This window comes from Acipenser ruthenus, chromosome 18 (genome assembly GCF_902713425.1).
Source record: "Acipenser ruthenus chromosome 18, fAciRut3.2 maternal haplotype, whole genome shotgun sequence".
In the NCBI taxonomy this organism is placed as follows: domain Eukaryota; kingdom Metazoa; phylum Chordata; class Actinopteri; order Acipenseriformes; family Acipenseridae; genus Acipenser; species Acipenser ruthenus.
Genome location: NC_081206.1, coordinates 27,024,182 through 27,046,604, shown reverse-complemented (window position 1 = coordinate 27,046,604; position 22,423 = coordinate 27,024,182). Strand labels below are relative to the sequence as shown.

General features: G+C 35.8%; 1 protein-coding gene across 2 annotated transcripts in view; it reads right to left on the bottom strand.

Moving 5' to 3' along the window:
- LOC117419657 (B-cell lymphoma/leukemia 11B-like) overlaps positions 1–22,423 on the bottom strand; it is a 43,714-nt gene that overhangs the window by 3,144 nt on the left and 18,147 nt on the right. Inside the window, exon 3 of one of the 2 annotated variants that reach the window (XM_034032647.3) lies at positions 2,069–3,922. In XM_034032647.3, the coding sequence (XP_033888538.3) occupies positions 2,069–3,922 (1,854 nt within the window). Of the gene's footprint in view, positions 1–734; positions 3,923–22,423 lie in introns of those variants that run through there. The other variant, XM_058991772.1, reaches the window with a different exon arrangement.

The window sequence follows — 22,423 nt, the reverse complement described above, 5'->3', positions numbered from 1 at the left end:
ATTCTGACAAAATTACCCACCCCTATTCCCAAACTAGACAATATAAGCTGTGGTATCCATTGAAAACAATCATTTCTTATTCAAACCTGATGTAAAGAAAATGTACAGTATATATATATATATATATATATATATATATATATATATATATATATCTCTCTCTAATATATATATATATATATATATATATATATATATATATATATATATATATATAGTACTAAAACAGTTATATCAGATATGCATTAAGATGATCATTTAAACCAGGAACTGCCTTGTATGATATAATTTACATATTTTCTGAGATTTTTGCTGCTCAACTGAATGACCAGATATAAAATGATATGTCAAGCCATGAGTTTTAATAGGTAGCTTGCAGTTTCAACAGTGTGAGAAGCGAGAATTCGTAAAAATTACGAAGAGTGGACTTGGAAAATACAGATACTGTACTAAACTATGCTTCCTAATTATTTTGAATAAGTGAACCACAAAAAAATGGCTATTCAAGGATGAGTGTCAGTAAGGACTTTTTTGGCTCATGGCTGGCATGAAAAATGAAATGTCTGGAAAACTTGAAATAACTAACAATATGCCCCCCAAAGAAAATAATGATAGCTAGACTACAGCACTTTACTATAGCACTGTACTTGATGAGGCAACCTGGCCCTTTGGTTCCTACAGAACTTTTTTTTCTGTAGCAAAAATGGCAGGCTTGAGCTGAGACGTCATCTGGGTTATCCATGGTGGACATCTTCCAAGTCAATTTAAGCTTAGGCCGTTTTTTTTTTTTTTACAATGGAAATAGATGTTAAAGCCTAGCCAAGTTTAAAGTATAATGATACAGAAAGAGCAGACAACAAACATGAAATGAATATTTAATAGCCAGCCATGGGCCAAGAAAAAAGGCCTTACTGACACCTTTTTACTGAGCTATGGACCGTTCATGCAGATTTATAATCAGTGTAACTGTTCCAACTGAGGTGTTCTAATTAATGCCAAATGGTTATGTGAAACATTACAGATGTTCCAAGGTTCGGCTAATAGATACAACTTACTTTAAATGGGATTTAATTTAAATGCAATGTATAAACTGTTATAATTCTATCTACTATGAGTATTAATGTCAATATATAACAAGCAAATTCCTAATAATATCTTTTTTCGTCTGGTATTTTGTACCTAAAAGCAGCTGCCTATAACAGTTTTTACAGTGTTTTTCTTTTATTAATTTAGACATTTGTTTCTGGAAACCCTGCTATTTAATAGAAATAAAACTAAAAATAAAACTCCCCCTACCATTTTCACTGTCATTACTAAACAGTCAGTGCTACATATTCAATGCCATTGTTACAAATAGTAGGATGCTACAACTTTATAGGATTGTTGTCTGCTCTTTTTTCTGTAAAATGTCGCTTCTGTTTCACTTGTAAAAAATATGTAGATAATATTCAGCTTCTCCTCAAGAAATTACATATATGTAGCTTAAATGTACAATTTGCTAGAAGCAGCGGTCCAAAAATATAATTAAAAGTAACAAGGATTTTCTATTTCGCTCAAAAAAAAAATCATCTCAGGATTTCCACTGGGTAAAACACAAAAAGACACCCAGTAATAAAAATAATAATATTAATAATAAAAAATAAAATAAAAAAAAACAGAAAAAAAATGTACCTGCACATGCCAAAATTATTACAAAAATCCAATAAATACAGAAATTATTGCACAGTTAAAAGGCTCCATGTATACTTTACTGCTTAAAATCACCCTCAGATAGATAGTTAAAAAATTAAATGCCAAGTGAGGCAGTTTAGACCGGCTTTAATTTTTTCTCAGTTGGCAGTTGACAAAAAAAAAACCTAAAACATAAAAAACAATATCCAGCTAGCGTCTTGATTCCTTTCAAGAAGTGGAGAGGAGGACATGGAGGGGGCTTAGCTTCTCTCTGCTTGTTCAATTTTTACTTCGTTTGTCATCAAATGTTCTCCATGCCATTTTTTCATGTGTTTCTCAAGGGTACTGTACACGCTGAAGGGCATTTGGCAAATGTCACAGCGGTACACTTCCTTACCAAGCTGGCCGTGCGTCTTCATGTGGCGGGTGAGCTTGCTACTCTGGGCGCAGGCGTAGTTACACAGATCACACTTGTAGGGTCGCTCTCCCGTGTGACTGCGTCGATGGACTGTCAGGTTGCTGCAGTTCTTGAAGATCTTGCCGCAGTACTCGCAGGTGTCGCTCCTCCGGCTCTCCTTGGAGCTGGGTCTGCCTGGCCTGGGCCCACCTCCCAGGTGAGGGGTGCTGCCACCACTCGCTGTCCCGCTGCGCCCTGAGAGACCCCCATCTAGCATGTCTCCAGGTGGTGTAGAGAAACGCAGACTGCCATTCTCTGACGAGTGCTCGGATGACGTGGCGAAGGGAGATTGTCTGGAGTCTGTGAATCCGAGGAACGGGTCCTTAATGAAGTGCCTTGAAGCTGCATAACCTACCAGCCACTGGGAGTATACGTTCTCTGAGGGGATCAGAGGCGCTGGTGGCAATTCCAGGTCCTTCTCTATTTTTATTCTCTTCGCTGATGAGTTGGACAAGCTGGGGCTTGTGATAGGGGTGGGCTTTCGAGGAAACAGACCTGAGAAAGAGTCACCTGATCCAAAGTTTCTACCATTCACAGTCCTTTCTTCCACACGATGTATCTCCCCTGCCACTGAGTTTGCATCTTCTGTGTCTCGCTGGCCGTCAGAACACCTTTTGGAAAAGGGGCCTCTTTTACGATTGTCTTCCAACAAGTCATTGTACTGTTGTATAGTGCTTAAACTCACATTTTCCACAATCTTGCCTAAAGAAAAGGACTTTTCATCTGGTGGGGGCTTAGAGCCATTTTCCCTATTGCGATAGAACTCAGAGTCCATGCTATAGTTTGACTCAGGTCTGCTCTCATTTTCCAGCTCTTCTTCTTCCTCCTCCTCCTCTTCCTCCTCATTGTCCTGCCCCAGGGAAGCTTCACTTTCATTTCTGAACTCTCTGTGTTTGATCCCCTCACCAGGGATTTCGCTGGTGCCGGGCTCAGGAGAACTAGTGGTAGATAGTCCATCATCAGACCTTCCTGTCATTGAGCCAGACTTATGCATGTGCGTCTTCATGTGTCTCTTCAGTTTGCTGGCTTGGGAGCAGGCATGGTCACAGAGCTGGCACTTATAGGGCTTTTCTCCTGTGTGACTTCGCCGGTGTACAACAAGGTTACTCTGAAACTTGAAAGTCTTTCCACAGAATTCACAGGACTTACTTTTTAACTGGGGCTGAGGAGATGTGGTATGGTTAGGGGCCATTGGTGGCAGTGGAGGGGTGCTCATGAAAGGTGATTTCGGGCTAGGTTGGAATGGGTTGAGTAGGCGGTGCATAGGGTTAGTGCGGCTTGGCGAAAGGGGTGGGGTGGAACTGCTGTTTCCTGCAAGTTCTCTGAGTCGTCTGGAAAAATCCATCGATTGGGACTCTATTGCCATTGGTGTCAGGCGCATAACTCTTTCGAAGGCACTGGGATGTTGGGAGATCAAGCCCATTTCCTCGGCACTAAGGTGTTCCAGGCGGTGTGGGTCCAAATGATGGCGGGGTGGAGGGCTGACAAAAGGGGGAGTGTTCGGAAGACGGCTTTCCAGAAAGCTTGGCGGGTCCCGAAGCACAGGTCCTGTCATTCGAAGAAGATGGAAGGGGTTGCTGTCTCCAAGGAAACTGGTTAGAGGGGAATGGGGTACAGGTTCAGATCCCATTGGTGGAGGAATGGTGATCCTTGGAGTCAAGGAACTGCTGGAGGGATTTGTCTCCAGGTAGATGCGAATCCCATGTGTATTCTGAGCATGCTGGAGAAGGAACCAGGCGCTGTTAAAGGGCTGCTTGCAAGTTGTGCAAATATAGCTTGAAGGTTCATCTCTACCTGTAATGAAATTGAAAAGAATGTCAATTATTGTGTATTAAATCACTTTCGTATAAAAACAGTGTTAATTTTCTTCATTTAGGAATAAATAAATAATGTCAATCACTTTTTATTGATTTTTTATTGATCATCAAACTGAGCAGATCAGAATGTACAAACTGTTTTACAAAACAAACAAGGGTTACTAATTTTTTCCAAATATTTAGCTTCATCCACCTTTTTTCTGCTCTTCACCACAACATACATGTCGTTTTGTTTGCAGTGAATCTTGGTCAGTATCCAAACATACTATTGCCGCAACTTTGAATGGCATCACACAGCACTGAAATATTAGTTATCTTCTGACACTCAGTTTAGTGTTATTTCTGGTTCATTCAGTGGTGAAGAAGATCCTAGCCTAAAGGATAATGTTTTCCAAGCACAGTCATAATTATAAATGCATTTCATAATATATTACTGCATTGTCTACAAATTTCTTCCATAATACCTACCACATGGAACTGAGTATTATATCAATGAGTAATTATATAAATTATATAAATGGTTTGGTAGTATTGTGTAGCTTTAACTACACATGCCGAATTGATGCTGCTGTTCTGTGTTATACAGGATCTGTAATGCAAAAGGGACTCATTAAGCAGCACTACAAACAGGCAGTGATATACAATGTATACAGTAGGTAGGAATGTTATTCACGGTGTCCAGTGGTCTTTGGGGATTTATAAAAACACAATCAAAATGATAACTGTGCACTCGTTTTTCTCGTGTATCTATTAAATGAAAGCGCACTGCGCTGGCCTACTCTGGCCACGAGAAAGATGGGCATTAGGATAGAATAACTCTCCCCTTTCCATTCCAAACAGAAACCAAGTGTAGCAGTACACACTGATTTTAATCCTCAGAGATGTTTAAATTGTGTAGCAAGGTTTTGAGGTTCAGCTTTATTACCACACTAAGAAAAAAGCGGATGCCCTTAGAGTAGACAGAGAAAAAGAAGAAAGGAGGAGGGTGGATGGTAATTATCTTACAAATTCCATGCTATTACTATTCAATAAATTACTTATCTTAGTATCTTACTTCTGTTGAAAGGCATCCCATACAGTCATATTGTATTTGCTTCTCATAGTGCCATGTGCATAAAGTCCAAATAACACCATCCTTGCAGGAATATTTTTATCTGACAGCTTGCAGAACTGCCCTACCCTACACACATGTAATTAAATGGTCTTTAATTGCAATATTGATTCAGCTACCATACTTAAAAAATAATCAGCTTCTTCAAAAACACAAAACACTGAATCATGAGGGCATATTTAAGGGACAAAGTACATTCAATATTTCTGCATCTTTAATGTAATTAATTTAGTATGAAATACAAGTGTAAATTATCTGAAAGAAGAAATACAGCCCATCCTAATTATAAACCACTAATAGAACACCATTTCTGCCTTTGACATAAGGCAACTACCTACCTTGGCTCCCAGCAACATTACATCCTATTAGAATCACCGTCATTATATCACATACCTCATTATAACGTGCAGAGTACAGCATAGTTGCTTCCCAAAGGCAGTCTAAGGATGGCACGTGGAATTAAACTTTTAATGCCGACTTTCACATTTTATAAAGTTTTTATTTGTTCATTAAGTAATGAACAGTTACAAATGGAAGTCCGTTTCCTTAAAAGGTGTTTCATCTCCAGGATATTCCTATGAAAAGAGCACCTGCTCTGCACTAATGAAAAGCAGAAGGATAGAAACTTGCTTCGACCTTGTAACAATAGAAACCCCTTCGAAAAAACACAAATCAAATTTAAAATGATCAAAAGCAAGAGGCTCATTTAGTCATTACACACTTATTAAAAACTAAAAATTACATCTTAAAAGCAAGCTACTAAACGAACCAACAAAGTCAACATTTGTTACACTTGGAAGGAACACTGTCTACATATCATCAGAGCCAGCAAGGTGTCACCGCAAGGTTACCCACCACATTCAAAGGTACAGCAATTTCACGATTATTTTTTCAGAATTCAAAATCCTTATTAAAAATTATGAAAGCTTTAAACTATAAACTGTAAAAAAAAAGCACATTGTCACTGTGTACTGTTTTCATATCTGATTTTCTATGATTTAAAAATCTGTAAAATATGTGTTAACTTACTATCAAGGCTAAATAACATAAAAACTAGAGTAATGTATACCGTTAGGAAACAAAAGGATTTCTTTGGGGTATCCATTCACTATGCCTTACTTGGTGCACTGTATAGAGTGTACCACTATACAATTTCAATTGAGTGTGACAGCATCCCTCAATGCTTTAATCCAAAAGACGCTACTAAACCCTACAACAATTATCCAACTGTTGTCATTTTTTTTTTCCTGCAGGTTTTAATGATTGGGTGTGAAGTTAACTGCAAACCGAACTTCTCACACAGCACAAAAGTCATTGGGGTATGAATGTTCATTTCTGCCCCACAATTAAGACGAATCAATGCGTACTGCTTAAAATGGTATTTCTCCTCACGATAAAGGGACTCAAGCATGAGTTTATTGAGAACTGTTCAGCGTCTGCCCTCCCGGGGGGAATTCAGTCCAACGCAGATGGTAAATAAAGTATCCAGCCTTAGGCGAGAGCACATTATGCTAATTCTAATGTCAGCTGTACTTTAATATACAGCTCTATTTAATCACCCCATTATTTCACATTTCCATATGAAAAAAAAAGAGAAAAACCTGCGGCACTTCTTTTGCTGCAGCGGATGCTCTTCTGCTCAGCGTGGTGACAGTGTGAGGCTCTTTGCGATTTAACACACACGCACCCACCGACACACACTACAGGAACGGGCAACGGATGTATGTATGTGTAAACATACAAAAAAAAGAAATGCTGTGTTTTTTCTAAAGGCTACTCAAACATCATAAAATATTTGTGTTCCAGTCTGAAATTCCATGAAGGCAGTTCCTTTATGGTCAAATTTTCTTTTTTGGTTTTTATCTATCGTTCTTCAATATATCACTTAATTTCTCAGTAAAGGGGTTCACATGCTGTAAAAAAAAAAAGACAGTAATCCAAGTTTCACTCAGATTACCTGATATTTTAGCAAAAAAAAAAATTCAGACAACATGTGCACAGTATGAACCAGCTGCCAGGATTAAGGAAATTGAAAACTCAACAGTGGCTGTGTCATCCGTGGTGTGCTTTCACAACATGGAAGGCTTGATTCAATTAAGAAGATATTTTTAATAATAACCATCTTAAGATTTATAAAGCTTAACAAAATACTGTACCTGCCCAATGTTTATTTTACAGTGTGAATATACATTACTAGCCCATACATTTTTTAATTGATTTATTGTTATGTTTCATTACCAATATTTATTAATTAACATCAGTTCCAATACCTTTTAGTGTAGAACTGTAGCAGCCGGTTAGGAGTGATATTTAGGGCTCGATGTTAGAATTTTCCTGATTGGCAATTCTTTTTCATGTTAAAAATGTAGGTAATGTAAATGTATCATACAACCTATACATTGTGGAGATTTTGTTTATTCATGTATTTCTTTATACTTTTTATTGTACAAGATTAAAACAGAATGCGTTGAAAGTAAAATATAATAATGATCATTACTAGATCAGCAAATAGACCTATAGGCCTATTTTGTTTTTGTTCCTCAGAAAAATGAAGGGTACCGTGAGATACTGAAAAGTAGGGGGGCTATGATAAGAGAACTACATTTTGTGTGAACAAAAGGTTCACGCACATCCATTTTTTGACAAAGCCCCCCATCCCCCCCCCCCCCCCCCCCCCCTCATTTGGGAATCTGTTTTTCTTTACAATAAAGTGTCATTTAAATCTCAGAAAATGGATATTGGATCTTTTAATGAGGTGCTCATTTGCTGACATTCGTTTTACCACAGAGACTTCATTTACTCTGTCATTAAGCTATTATCTAGCGTAAAGAATTTTGCTTTCCTGTAAGTACCGTGTTAGGTCTGGAAGCCTTTCTCTCTCTATTAGTGGAAGCGTGCCTCGTTTGGCTGGAAGGGCGCCTGTGTTTTGTTTGGCTTTCGTTCATACACTGCCTTGGCAGGAAATCTCTTGGACGGCTTACAGAGAGAAAAAAAAAAACTTGTGCACGGTAGCACTCTCGTTCTAATGGGAGTCTGTCACACACTCTTTGTAATATCTACTATTAAAGTCAATGCTTCCCACCGAGCACAAACAGATATTGTCAAAATGTAAAACTTTTAAAAAGGACTGTCTAACAATAAAGGTTTATTTTAACCTTTTTTTATCAGTTATCCTTTCCTGTAAAATCTCATGTGCAAATTTAGTTACTGGCTAAAAAACTTCTGCTGAAATGAAACCTCCACTGCTCAATAGCCATAAACGCAACATCCTAATTTAAATGAGTAAGTCGTTTTCTAACAGCTTTTCCTAACTAGACTTGCAATTGTATCTGTGGGATTCTCAGCTCTGTCTAAATGAAATGGATCCCCATAGATTCAGTCATTGCAGTACTAAACTAGACATGAATGTTTTTGTTAACAAAAAACAAACCCTCTCTGGGGTCCAATAGCACCTTTAACAGTATCAAATGTTAGTAAAAATACTTGGGGGGGGGGGGGGGGGGGGGGAACTAGCACAATTCTTTAACAAATGTTTCAATATCAAGTCTTTATCATGTGTTATGACAGAGTGTTTTACAGTTATAGATGACAATAAATATGTGGAAAATGAGTGGTGGTTGTAAAGTATATGAAATACGTGTCCTTAATAGTTTCTGAAACATGGCACAGAATGGTTTATTTGTATTAACCAATAATCACAGATGACTGAGGGAATCACAGAACATAGCTGTGTACCAAATTATGGAAACAGAGAAAATCAAAGAACTCAGATGTGCACTCAATTTTAAAGAAATATTTCAACGTGCGTGGTGTTATGAAAAGGAAAAAATCACATAACAGCAAATATGACAGCCATATTAGGTCAAGTTGAAGGTCACTGGTCACTAACCACAAAAGGGTTCATTTTGAATGCTACCCGTAAGAAAACTTGACCTAAATTAGAACCTCACAGAACAGCAGTTTACTGAATACAAAGCCAGTATCTCAAAGGTGGAACCAAAAACGGTATGCTCCAAAAAATGACTCCAGTGTGCATAAAAAAGTCAGATTGCTTAATTAAAGTACCCAGCTCCTTAACAGAACATTACTATTGGAATCCAAATATTAGTTCAGAGGACCTTTTTATTATGCTATAATTTCTGACAAAGTATTTTACCTTATTCAGTTCCACCATCACTGGATTCAAACCAGATATATGATGTAGGATATCTGCGCCTTAATTTTAAATCCTAGTAATATAAGCTTTAGTATAGCTCATCTTGTGGGCGGTGTCACACATTCTGTACAGTGGAGCACCCTGCTGTTACTCTCCAGAACACTGATGTATTATCTTCAAAAGATTCATGTCTCAGTCTCACTCTAAATTAAAGTCAGACTCCCTCGATTTGCATCTTTTCTTCCTGGATGTGCCATATGCTGTTAAATGACAATGGTTACAAATAAATTGGCAATAAAAAATGTGCTAGTTGTTGATTGAGAGTGAAGAGGACAGCCAGTAGCCTTCTTCTAAAGCACATGTACGTTTTGGAGGTGCAGTATAGGATAGGGGGTATTGTTTCACCAGTGCAAAATGCCCTGGGATAACATGTCATTAATTTCTACTACAGTACCAACCAGCTTCTAGTAATATACAAAAGCCCTTTTGCAGAGATCACTAACGCCATACTTCAGAGCTAGCAGTGCAATAACGAATAAAACTGCTCATTATGGACGGATTTCAGTTTTCACTATGATTCAATTTGCAGTAATTACTGTGGCCTGCGCTAATAAAAACTGCTACAAAATGCGAAGGTCAACTACCAGTTAGGAGTGTTCATTTTCATCTCAATGTATTCATCGTCAGCTCCTAATGGCCCAATTTTCTCCCCTCGCTCTTCAATAAATATTGCTGGAATTACAGGTTAAATAGCTAAATTAAATCATCGCTATTATGGTAGGCTGCACTGCACTGCTTCAGAAACAGGTTTACCTCTCAATGTTCAATTAAAGAGGAAGTGCCAATAGCCACACAGTTTACGATTAATGTCAGAAGAGCAGAACGATCATATATTAAAAATTTTTTTCACTGCTCAAAACAAGACAAATGTCTTCTGTAGCTTTTTTTTATTACAGAACTACTAGAGTGGATCTGTTATGCATAGTAGTTAGTGAGAAAGAACAAAGGAAAAAATAATTATAAAAAGCAATCACATCCTAGCTTTGGGATGCATCTCTCTGTAACTGGTAAGTGATTCTGAATCATTTATCTCACACTGAGGTAAAATGCACCACTTTCTGCACTATGTATGTCAAACCAAATAGACAATGCCTTGCCCCTGATCACTTCTGTGTGTCTAGAAAATAGAGTAGTAGCCCAAGGTGATTTTTCAATGTTTGTGTTGCATGTCATTTTCTTCCTGCAAAATAACTACCACAACTAATTCCAAATTTAACTCCTTAGATATATCCAATCAAATCTGAAAAATCTTTAAATGAAAGATTACATGGATGCTAACTGGTGTTCTACTGGTTTTGTGACATCTTTTGCCACTACAGCCAATTTCACTCTAGTTTCATGATGTACTGAACCACACATTCTTAGAAATACCTAAATAAAATACAATTTGATATTGTCTGGGATATTATAGGGTTAAAGGATGGCAAGCATCTGTGTATGTGGATAATACTGGCACAAGTAAGAGGGAAAACACGGTTGATGAAGAGAATACTGGACAATTGTCACCATTTTGAATTGAATGTAGTTGAATGGAATTTTAAAAGGTGCCTCAGGTATGATTTCTTAAAGCAGGTAACACCAACCATGCTGATATGGAGAATACGTCATGGTAAAAAATGAAAGTGGCACGGTTTTTCTGTGATGTGTCGTGGAATACAGAAGGCGAAAATTCCACTGTGATTGGCTGAAAGATCCTGAACAGTCCACAATCCACTTATATAACCTACAATATACTTTTTTTTTAAAAAAAGGGAAATCCTGCTTCTAAAATTGACATTCTCTTAACTATTTAATCTCATACTAAACTCCTGTTTCTTAGTGAGGCATTTATATTATTAAATCAGACTATCCATCTTTTTGTATTAAGACACATGGTTTTTGATTGTGCATGGAACCTGTCAATTGAAAAAAAATATTATTTATGCAAGTAAAAGTTCAGTAAACTAGATTGATAAAAACATACAGCGATCTCCATGAACATCCGAAACCTGATAAAGGTTAATTATGCAAACTCTGCTGCTAGGGAAATGTGATTAATTGATTGCCTAATGTACAGTATTGTGCGTAGAGCCACAAACCAGTTTCTTCATTTTTATACTTCTTTACTTGTGCACACTCAGTGTGAATTTCTACATCCTCAAGATTGAGGAAAGCCTTGTGGTAAACCCAAAAACTGTAGGAAAGCTAAAGGTGATAATTAATTGTGATAAACCACAAATGACTATACTGTGTCAGTCTATGGTACTGTTAAAAAAAGTATTACCCTCTATAGTAAAAAAAAAAAAAAGAAAACGAGTTATTTTAAAGAATGCAACAATCTGTTATGTGGACTAATAATGATTGTTATTGTTGGCAAAATGTAAATAATTGTACTGTTTTTACAATTCCAGTACATCTGATTTTCATTTAGAACAAGTGAGGTGGCAGTTGAACGTTTCTCTGCATTTTCTGTACTTCTAATGTTTCCTGCCATTTCTAGCTTGATGTTCATTACTATCTACAGCATACAATCTAAAGCTCCCTGCAGTCTCTAATTCCAAACCTTGCATGTCTACGTTCTCATTCACGCTAGATCGAAGGCAACAATTACATGCAAATCACTTAATGGTATTATAAAACCAGGAACAATACTGCTAGAACCAGGTGGGACAGCATGGATCCCATTTGTTTCTACAGTATATTAGTTTGCATATTTCACATTGAAGAACTCTTTCTTTATATATACTTGGTATGGATTTTCACTTTACCTGCTCTCTTATATAATGCATGAAAACAAGTTCACTGGAAACTGATCGTTTTAAATTAAAGTTGTAGCATTTTGAATACCCAGTAAAAAAAAAAAAAAAAAAGTATGTTTTTCATCAACTTAAAGGCAGCTACAGATTAGAGGATACCAAATGAATAAATATTGCACCATGCCTCTTGTCATTTCTTTCATATTCATGGGTTATATCACAACACAGTATTTAGCGTTACACAGGATTTAAGTTTGACCTTCAAGAAAAACAAAGCTAGTAAACCCACAAAAATGTTTGTCGAAAACAAAATGGAAACAGAGTGCTTGTGTCCACATTGTAAATAACACCCAATGGGCTATATTCTCAATACGTTTTACTCCAAACTAATGATGATTCAGAGAATCTAAACCACAGTGTATCTGAAAAAGTTTGGAAAAAACATGTTTACTTCTTTAAGTTTAAAACAAACATAACTTAAGCAAAAAATGTAAGTCATATTGGCTGCTGTAAAATCCTCCTTCAAGAGCATAGATATTATATTTACTCACATGCTGTTCCTGCAGTTTAAAATGTACACTGAAAGAAAACAAACAGTAGGTGTATTTATGTTGCTTAAACAGAAGTTTCTGGAAGTTTATATAAAATAAAATAATATTTTTTAGGATTTTAAAAGGGCAGAAAATACGTATATAGTATTGCGAGAAATCCTTTGTGGTTTATTAAGCATATATGAGTCAAATAAATCTGGAAGCAGATGTTTGTTTACAACCTGTTTGACATACCAGTTGAAATCCAAAATGGACAGCGCACAGACTTCACATAATAAACATCTGCTTTACATTTTGCCTTTCAACATGTCCAATCTTCTTCACTGGTCACGTTCAGGGCTCTGAATTAAAGATACAGCACTTGTTTTTCAGTTGAGAACATTAAGATACACAGACTTTAATAAACATAAATCAGTAAGAATTTTTTACTGTCCATCTAGTCAAACTATTAAATGTTTCTTTTTGTATTACTATATGTACTACCACTGAGTGTTTTATAGTTCTTAATCATTAAAGCAGCTTCCAATTATGAAATTAGTCTCCACACGTGTCTAAACAACAACAGGCACCAATATATAACACAATGAATATTGAGGATTTCAGTCTGAAAGCGGAAGCAACGTAACATTTAAAGAAACATACTAAATTAATGATAATAAAAAAAAAAAAAATCCAGGACCTTAAAAGGGGATTGTCATATAATTATAATACAAAAATGTGCAAAAATATAATCTGGCCAAATATAAAGCAATAAATTAACACTTAAATGTATCTGCAGTGGGATAGGGGGAGTCTGATTTAAATGAAACTTACTTCAAACTATGTTTTACCCCCTCTGACTGTTTTGGAATTGACACTCCCAGGCTTAATGTGCACCTTTATGTGTGGGTCAAGCTATGTTTAACTTATAAGCCTGAACTTGATTTTCAGTTACATTTGATTTAGTTAGTGTCAAAGGAATCAGTAGGTAAAAGTGTCAATATCGCTGTGAATATTCTTAAGGCCACTGCACACTGGATCCGATAACGCATCCGAATTTAACGTGCGTCTAAACAGAAAAAAAAACCATCATGTCCATTCCCTATTGCATCTTGCATACTGAGTCTGTAATTGTCGTACGACGGTGATGCATCAGTTTTGGAACTGAAACAAGTTCGATTTGATCCGATTGACCAATGAAAAACGACTGGGAAGATACGTGGATTCTTGCAGTTCCTTGAACAAAATGGAAAATCTAATTGTGTGTGTCGCCAAACAAAAATGACTTTATGATAAATCCAACAAAGTTTACAAAGACTTTGAAATAAAAGAAAATGTAAGGAAAGAATGATATGTATTATAAAACATGAAATTATGAACTGATAGCATACATAAACATGTGGATTTTGTGCAGTATAGGTTATTACAAGCATATATTTTTTATTTCAATTGTAGTCGAGGAAGTAAAGAAAATGGCCTAACCTGGAGACACATACCAGAGAATGAAGCGTGACAGGGCAAGAGCGGTCAGGGCTTAACAGTCAGAAAAGAGGGGCAGTACATGAAAGGGATGACATTTCTGGTTCCATACACAGAGAGTAGTAGAAGGTCATTGTTGTAAAGTATTTTCGGTAGCTCATTGCTAGCTTCCCAACTTTTAGATATATTTATTACAGGAGCGAAAAATGAAATATTGGTCATATGGTTTCTGATGCTGTGACAACTGTGTTGTGTAATATCAAATGTTTTTTTTTATTTTTTATTATTAAGTATTGCGCAACAACATTATTGTACATCTAGTAGAAACGTAATAATTAGCAAACATTTTCACTTCCAGCAGCGTTTGCTGATCATTAAGTTTATACTACATTTAAAAAAAAATGTGTTCAAAGTTATATACAACTTATAGAATTGTACTTATTTTTTATTAAAATACTGAAACTAGGTATATTTACTACAAAGCCTCCACTGCACACCAGCGCTCTGAAGTACGATATTAACGCACAACTTTTTCGGATGACGGATGCTAAATGACGGAACGTATCCAGTGTGCATTGGCCTTTAAAGGCTCATTTTATGAGAACCACAGCTTCCTGTTGAGGTTGGTGTATCCTGTGCGCAGTAGAGGAAGTAAACGTGTACACTCAGTAATTGTTAAACTGGCTTAAGGTAATACTTTTAGTTTTGGAAACAAATTGGCTAAACTAATCTTACTAGTTATGTCTGGCAAATTAATGTATTCTAATGTGAATAAAATGACCAGACACTAAATGTATAATAATAATAATAATAATAATAATAATAATAATAATAATAATAATAATAATAAACTGATTTACTTACCACAACATGTATACATCACTGATCGTTTTTCAATGTTATTGAATATTGTTAAATATTCATTATATAACAGTTCATTTTGAAACTATATATAGTCAGTTTCTTCAATGTGCACAATTTATTTACAGGCTGTTTGTCAGGAATACAAGCTTGTCGACCTGCTCTGGATTCAAGGAGCCATGCTTTTTTGTTTGTTTACATCGAATACACAAAGGGGCGTACTTCCAAAGCATTTTCAAAACTGAAGCTGGTAGGATGGGACCAGCAATCAGATGCTAGTTAACACGAGCAGGAAAAGAAGAGCACGCCCACTGCTTGTCTGGCAGAAATACTGTAAATAGCAAGGCAGGGCGTTCGGTGCGTTGACAAACTTAAATAATGTTATTAAGTATGCACATTACAAAAATGTAATTATTGAATCGATTATCCAGTATTTATATCGATGTATATAATGAGGAATGGAATCGATTGAAATGTCAACTAATAATTAAAAATGGCTTTGTATTATTGGATTGTTTATAACTGATTTAATGTATTAGTCGGGGGTCAAAAATATTTCTCTGATGGCATACTGAATATAAACCATAAAAATTCCTTATTGATCAATAAAAATAAAACACTCAGTCCAGAATTTGCTGGTTGCCTATGTGACAGCAGCTGTGTTTCCTATACTTCCAGTGTACTAAAACCTAAGAGATGTTTATCCAGCAAAGCATATTTAAAGTGTTACATAGCACTACATAATAATGTAACCTAGATATATATCATGTAATACAAAGGAAATTCTTAAAATAAATAATAAATAACAAGAATTTTAGAATATCCAGACCATACGCATCTCTGTGCCACTGAAGAGCAATTTGTTTGAAACAGAGAAAGTAAATATATAATTTTGTCATGAACATAAACATTACCACAGACAATGCTGATCCCCATATTTTTATAATTGGCATAAAATAAAATAAAATAAATCTTACTAGGAAGAGACAACGTCAGTCCAGTTTGCCTAAAGCTTAGAGATCCAGACCAGATGAGGTTTAAAATGTTCACTGGTGAGGAGACAATTTGCTCCTCAAGGCCTTATAAGGTAAGTAAATTTACTTCTCACAATGCAGAGGTATCCTCCTTATTCCTAGTAAAACTCTTAGTTGTTATTTTTCTGCTTTTACATACATACATACATACATACATACATACATGTTACAGTAAACTAGAAATTCAAAGTCTTTCTTCAATACACGTGTGAATCGAGCACTCAGTAATGGTGCCATCCTTGAGTTACAAGCCTGTGTGCCACGGTCAAATTCAGTTTCCCATTTACAGTGCCATTTGTATTTCTTTCTGGTTTCATGTCACCTTAAGTCTTATTTTTATTTAAAAAAAAACAACAACACTGAAGTCTTATCAGATGCCCCCAACACACTCACAACACAGCTGCTGATCAGCATCTTGCAACACCAAGAAATAAACTTACAAGAAGCACACTTTAACAGACTCTGCACACTTATCTGGGGCAGAGTACTTATACAGAGTATATTTTAAATAAATAAATACAGGAGAAATACAATAGTTTGTCTAAAAGAAAAATGCAATATGCATATTGTGTAGTGAATATATATATATATATATATATATATATATATATATATATATATATATATATATTATATATATATATATGCTTTAAAAAAGTCCAGAAAGTAATTCTGGCAAAGGCATGTCAGAGACTGCAAACCCAACAAAGGGTGGTAGTAGTGGGGGGTATGGCATTCACTCAGTAAGTCTGGCTCCAGTGTAACTGAAACCAGGCACTCTCGTATAACCAGTCCAATCTGTTTTGATTTGCAAGAAACAGTACATTTTTTTCAAGCAGAAGAGGGACTTTAAAAATGTAACAGACCCACTCAGTCTTTAAAGAGACAGTGTCTGTCTTTCTTTCACTCAAAAAGAGAGCATTTTCACCAAATACATTAGAATAATGGTTACAATACGTAGTATATTTATTTACTGCCCGGAGTAGGGTATTATATTATATACTTACTGTACATTATAAAATGCTGTCTTGTTTTACTGTCAAAAATGCTAGATTCCCCATTACTGTATGTAAACAGGGGATTGTTTTGACATTGATATGGTATTTTCCGAGCAGTAACTAACAAAAATCACAAAGGAAATTTATGGATGACCCACACAACAATATTTTCATCTCACGAAATATGTAAAGGCTTGGATCATTCTTATAGGGGGATGAAAGACAATGAAAAATAACTGGAACAAGCTCTGTCACTGAGACCTATGATGCTTGGCATTGCTTCAGCAGGATGAAAAGCTGCACTGCAAAAATTGCATTAGCTAAGCTTCTCATTTCATTTCAGCAAATTTAAATCATTGCTTCTGCAGAAACTGTATGCACGCTAGTGTGTATATTCCCTGTTTAATATACTTTTTGTCTGGCAGGTTACATATAGCAGGTTAACCTTTTAACAGGAAAATGAGTTTGGTTGATGGAACCTTAAATGCAACTGAAGCATTTACAAGAAGATACAGAGGTAGTTTTATATTTTTTGTTGTCTGCTGAGATTAAATTCTATAGAACGATGGCCTCAATTATAAATGCAATTATCAGTATCTGTAAACGTTACGAAAATGTGTGCAGGTCATTCTCCACCCTTAATACAAAAAACTATAAATGCTTAAGTAATATATTTTTAAAGACTCATGGCAACTTACTGATCATTATGTGTCTAACTGTTGTCATGTAGCCTAAGCAGTTCTCCAATTACCACATCCTATACTTTCAAAATCAATGGAAACCTTCAAAGGCCCTGAATAGAGAGCTGTATTTGAATTAATTGCATGTGCATTTTTTGATAGCATATATCATAATGAGCACCAGCTGTGCCAAGCATCCAGCCCCCTTTAAAATCAGCTATAAAAGGCTGGGGCACTACACATGCCTTTTCTCGAAACTATAATATAATCTAAAGATTTGAGCACATACCGTACTGTATGTACAGTATTACAAAGAGACTGTGTTTGTGCAGTAAAAACCACTGCTGCCTGTATTTTCCAATTAGCATTTTCTATCCCTTATGTATTCCATTTTTACTGTATGCATGTTACTTTTTTTTAAATTGCCATGTTGTAAATCACACTTGTTCACAGATTTTCCTCACATGACTGCAGATGGTTGCTCTGTATGTTGTGCTCTATTTATATATGCATGCACTGCTAGCATCATGAATTCCCTTGTTATACACAAGGAACAACATAAGCTAAACTGACTGATGCTGCAACATGTAAAGCTGACACATAGCCATTTTACTTTAATATTTAGTGATACTGAAAAATATAGCTACGCTACATTTAATCTAAAACTAAACTTGAAACCTACAAAAAATAAACATTGAAGCACATTGCTCAAATCACTCACATGATAAAGACTGTAACATAGCGTTAGACTGAATTATATACGAGAACTAACGAGAATGTTCAGACAACAATAAAACAATGCACTAGTCCCTTTAATTTCACACTGTTTCAAATAAGGCAGATGGCCACAGTTCTGCCAACAGAACAGTTCCACATAATGCCCTTCATTTAAAACTGCTACCAAGTGAAAGTAACGGAGAAACTATCTTGTCAGTCCAACTAACTCCATCACTCACTAAATCTTAAGTGCCATAAAATGGGGGAAAAGCTTGCTATATTGTACAAACAGGAAGGGAAAAAGAAAAAAAAACCTTACCATAGTGTGAATGTGCAACATGGGTGGTCTTACTGCACCAGTCAAATTGCATTGGCCAGTTTAAATTATCTAATTGGAACACGATTGCATCTTTTATATAATTAAGGGTAGAGAAATGTAACTGTTAAAAACTTTAAAACCTACAGTTCCCTTAAAGGTATGCCTTTTATCTCATCATTGCCTTAAACTAATGCCAGGTGTGTTAAACACCTCCTCATTCATACATCAGAGGTGCTTACTTCAAACTGCAGGGGAAATCCCATTCCTATGATCAGCGAATCAGGTTTATGAAGTCCTGTGTTTTGCTTGTGGTTCTGATCTTCTGCAGGTTTTTTTTTTTTTTGTTGTTGTTGTTTTTTGTTTTGTCTAGTAATCAGATTCATGGATTCATTATGAGTTCTCTGACTGCCAGCTTTGGCTCTGATCCATTATTGTCTACAGCATTGGGTTTCAAAGTGAAAGGCTGTCTAGCAATGCCTCTACATCAAAAAAAAAAGATAAATGGAATTTTAAAAGCTGAAAAAACACCCAAAATGACTGCCATACATCTTACTGGTATTACTGCCTTGAAAACATTATTGTGCATGACTTTCTATTTCTAGGCAATTCAAGACCACAGAAAAATGCCTTAGTTCATTTTTTTGATTTTTCAGAATGGAGTTAACACACCCAAATAAAACACTATCAATGTATTGGTTCACCCACTAAGCCAGTAACAGACTAAATATACACATTCCTACGTTGTGATGCTGCCTGGTGGACAGCTTCACTTAAAAACAAACTGCCACCATAATCACTCTAGCTAAAACAAGCACAGAACAATGGAGAAGAAATAATCAATTCAAAATGAATGGACATTGAACCAAACAATGACAGAAACAATGACGTTCAGACCTTATACACTACTCATGCATTACTACTGAAAACCAACTCAAGATATATGTTACGTAAGGGATACATTATTCTAGCCATAATGGAATTTAACATGAACACAGTACAGTAACCTACTATGTATTTTGTACTTACGTTCTGAAGCTAATGCATATATCCTGCATACACTCGACTCCTCCCACAAAAGGGATAATAAAAAGAAAACATATGCTGCATAACATTTTCTTACAAATATCTATGGCACTCGCCTTAGAGGGTTAACTCCACTTATAATGTTGTCTCTAAGGAGATCATAGCCATGCCAACATGTACCATGAAAACGCAGCCTGTGCTTTGATAGAACACATCTTCTGAACCCAGCAGACGAGAATAATTACTGTAAGAGACCATGATTACAGGTCTGCATATCCACAGAGAGCTGGCATTCACTTTTTGGAGGCTGAGCATCCAGAAAAAACTGAAAGCATGCATTTCAAATACAGGGCTTTGTTTTTGTTAAAAAAAAAAAAAAAAAATTGGTACAGCATTACCCAAATAACCTTGTACTTAGTCACTATTTAAAGCACATTCTTAAAGCAAGCCTGCAGCTTTAACAGTGGGACTACATTAACAGACATTGGGGTCCTTATTGGTCCGATGGGCCACTTAAAATCCAATCAGACAAAAAACTTTACCCCTTTTGTAATTGCACTTTAAATCTCTTGTATTTTAAATTATTCCAGTACAAACCTTAATCCTCCCAGTTAACAGACTGAAAAATTAGATTTTGTTAAGTGGTGATTTGTCTTGCTAAATGGCAACATCCTTTGTCAAAATATTTTCGGCTGAAAGGCTTCATTAAACAGCTGGAATTAAGAAGTAAACAGCAATATTGACTAATTCCTTTAGTTTCTGATCCAAGAGGGTATAGCACCTCATGTGAAACAAGTACAAACCTGTTCATCACGTAGGTTTCAGTGTCCACCAAAAACATGTATTGTAAGTGTAGTTCATGACATATTATAGCAATACAATATAATCAATATTATAGAGGCAAATTCAATGCCTTGCTCCTTAAATTGTATGCCATTTAATACTTCAGTCATAAAAAACATTGTGCCAAGAGGGACAAACAAACAAGACTCTAGACTCTAGACAGAAGGTCTGTGCAGGTTTATAAATTTTATAAAAATACAAATTATGTAAATTCATCTAAAACTAACACTATAAAAAATGCAACAAATTCAGCGGACGAGAAAGTGATCTCCCAATTTAAAGTATCCTCCTAACTAGATAAATCCAGGATCACAGTGAGAAAAAGGTAGGAAAATACACTGCTATCACTTTATTTATTAAATAATAAATTATTAGCACATGCCAAAATGTAGGAGCATTTGCTACCAAATTAGTGGCAAGTTGTATTCCCTGCTGTGGTAGGAAAAATATAAAAAATACCACCATGTGACCACCATAAACCCACATTTGGATTGTTTGATGTTGTTCTGTGGGATATTTTAACTCATTCTACAGAGGTTTTCCAGACACTGAATTGGTTTCTGGAAACTCTCTTAACATCATAGTGATTTCCAAACTTGGGACATTAAAAGCATGACTGGAAATACCTGGCACAGTTACACTTTCACTATGTAAACCAACGATATGTTTTAGGTTGTTCTTTCTACAAACTTAATACCCTATCCACACAACCCAAATATATGTATGATTAATTGGCGCTGAAACCACGTGATTACCATGCACATCATTCACAATCATTTTCTGAACCAGATGATCACAAATTATGCAGTTAGTAAGATTTGGGTAAAACTGGTCAGAACGGCACATACGCAGTTAAGACACTTTGTTAAAACTCTTTTGAAAGTTGTGCAGAATGTTCATTCAGATTGAACAAGGTGACCAACAACAAAGCATTTGAGGCTAAAAGTATGTGTAGTGAGATACAGATAAAGATATAAAAGGCCTTATATGTTGACTTACAGACACTTCATGTTTTGTTTCATTTCTTGTAAATGCTTTTTGCAGTGCAATTACCACAACAGTTGACATACAGCAAGCCTTTCCAATTGCCAGAACCGCTTCTGCCAAATCGTAGCAACTGCTTTTCCGCAGCACACTGCAGCTTTAAGTCTGCCTGCTGTGGATATCTTTGTTTTGGCAATGGACCCAGCCTCTCCACGTTGATAAAAGGACTGTGTTAAAGTCTGTCGTTATGTTAAACGGCTGGGAGACCACCAGTTTAAAAAAAATAAATAAAAAAATAAACACACACACACACTCAAACTTGTGTGAAGCTCCTGCCAAAACCACAAGTGAGGGCCAACATACCGTGAGTAAATACTTGAACTCCATGGGCCCTGAGCAACATTGTATACTGAAATGCTGCTTTCTGTAAATGGGGTACACATTAAAATGTAAACAAATAAGATAGTCCTCATGGGATATTTAAGTTTGCTCAAAATAAAATTGTATAGAACAGAATTTTACCCAATGTTTAATTGAATAAAGAGAACTATGACTAAATATGTATTTATAGTATTGCATAAAAGCTAGACATGTTTCTAAACCTGCAAACAATGTTGTCACTAGTAAGATCTGGGTTATCTAAAATTAAACATAATGGAGGTTATTTAAGCTTATAAATTCTTCTTGTGGTGTTCCTGAGTACCACAGGTTAAGAATACAAAATATCAAATTATTTTTTTTTATCTCTAAGGCTAATCAAATTGTGAATGTTTTGCAAGGTGTGTAGTTGGCTTCCAGTCCTCTAGACAGCATTTGTGAAAGCAAAAGTCAGTTAAAAAATGTATTTAAAAAAAACTGTCAGTCTTAAGGTATCCATTTTTTAAATTATTATTTCTAAGATTTAAATATTTTATGTATACCTAGTAGGAAGTTTTTTTTGATTTGCTA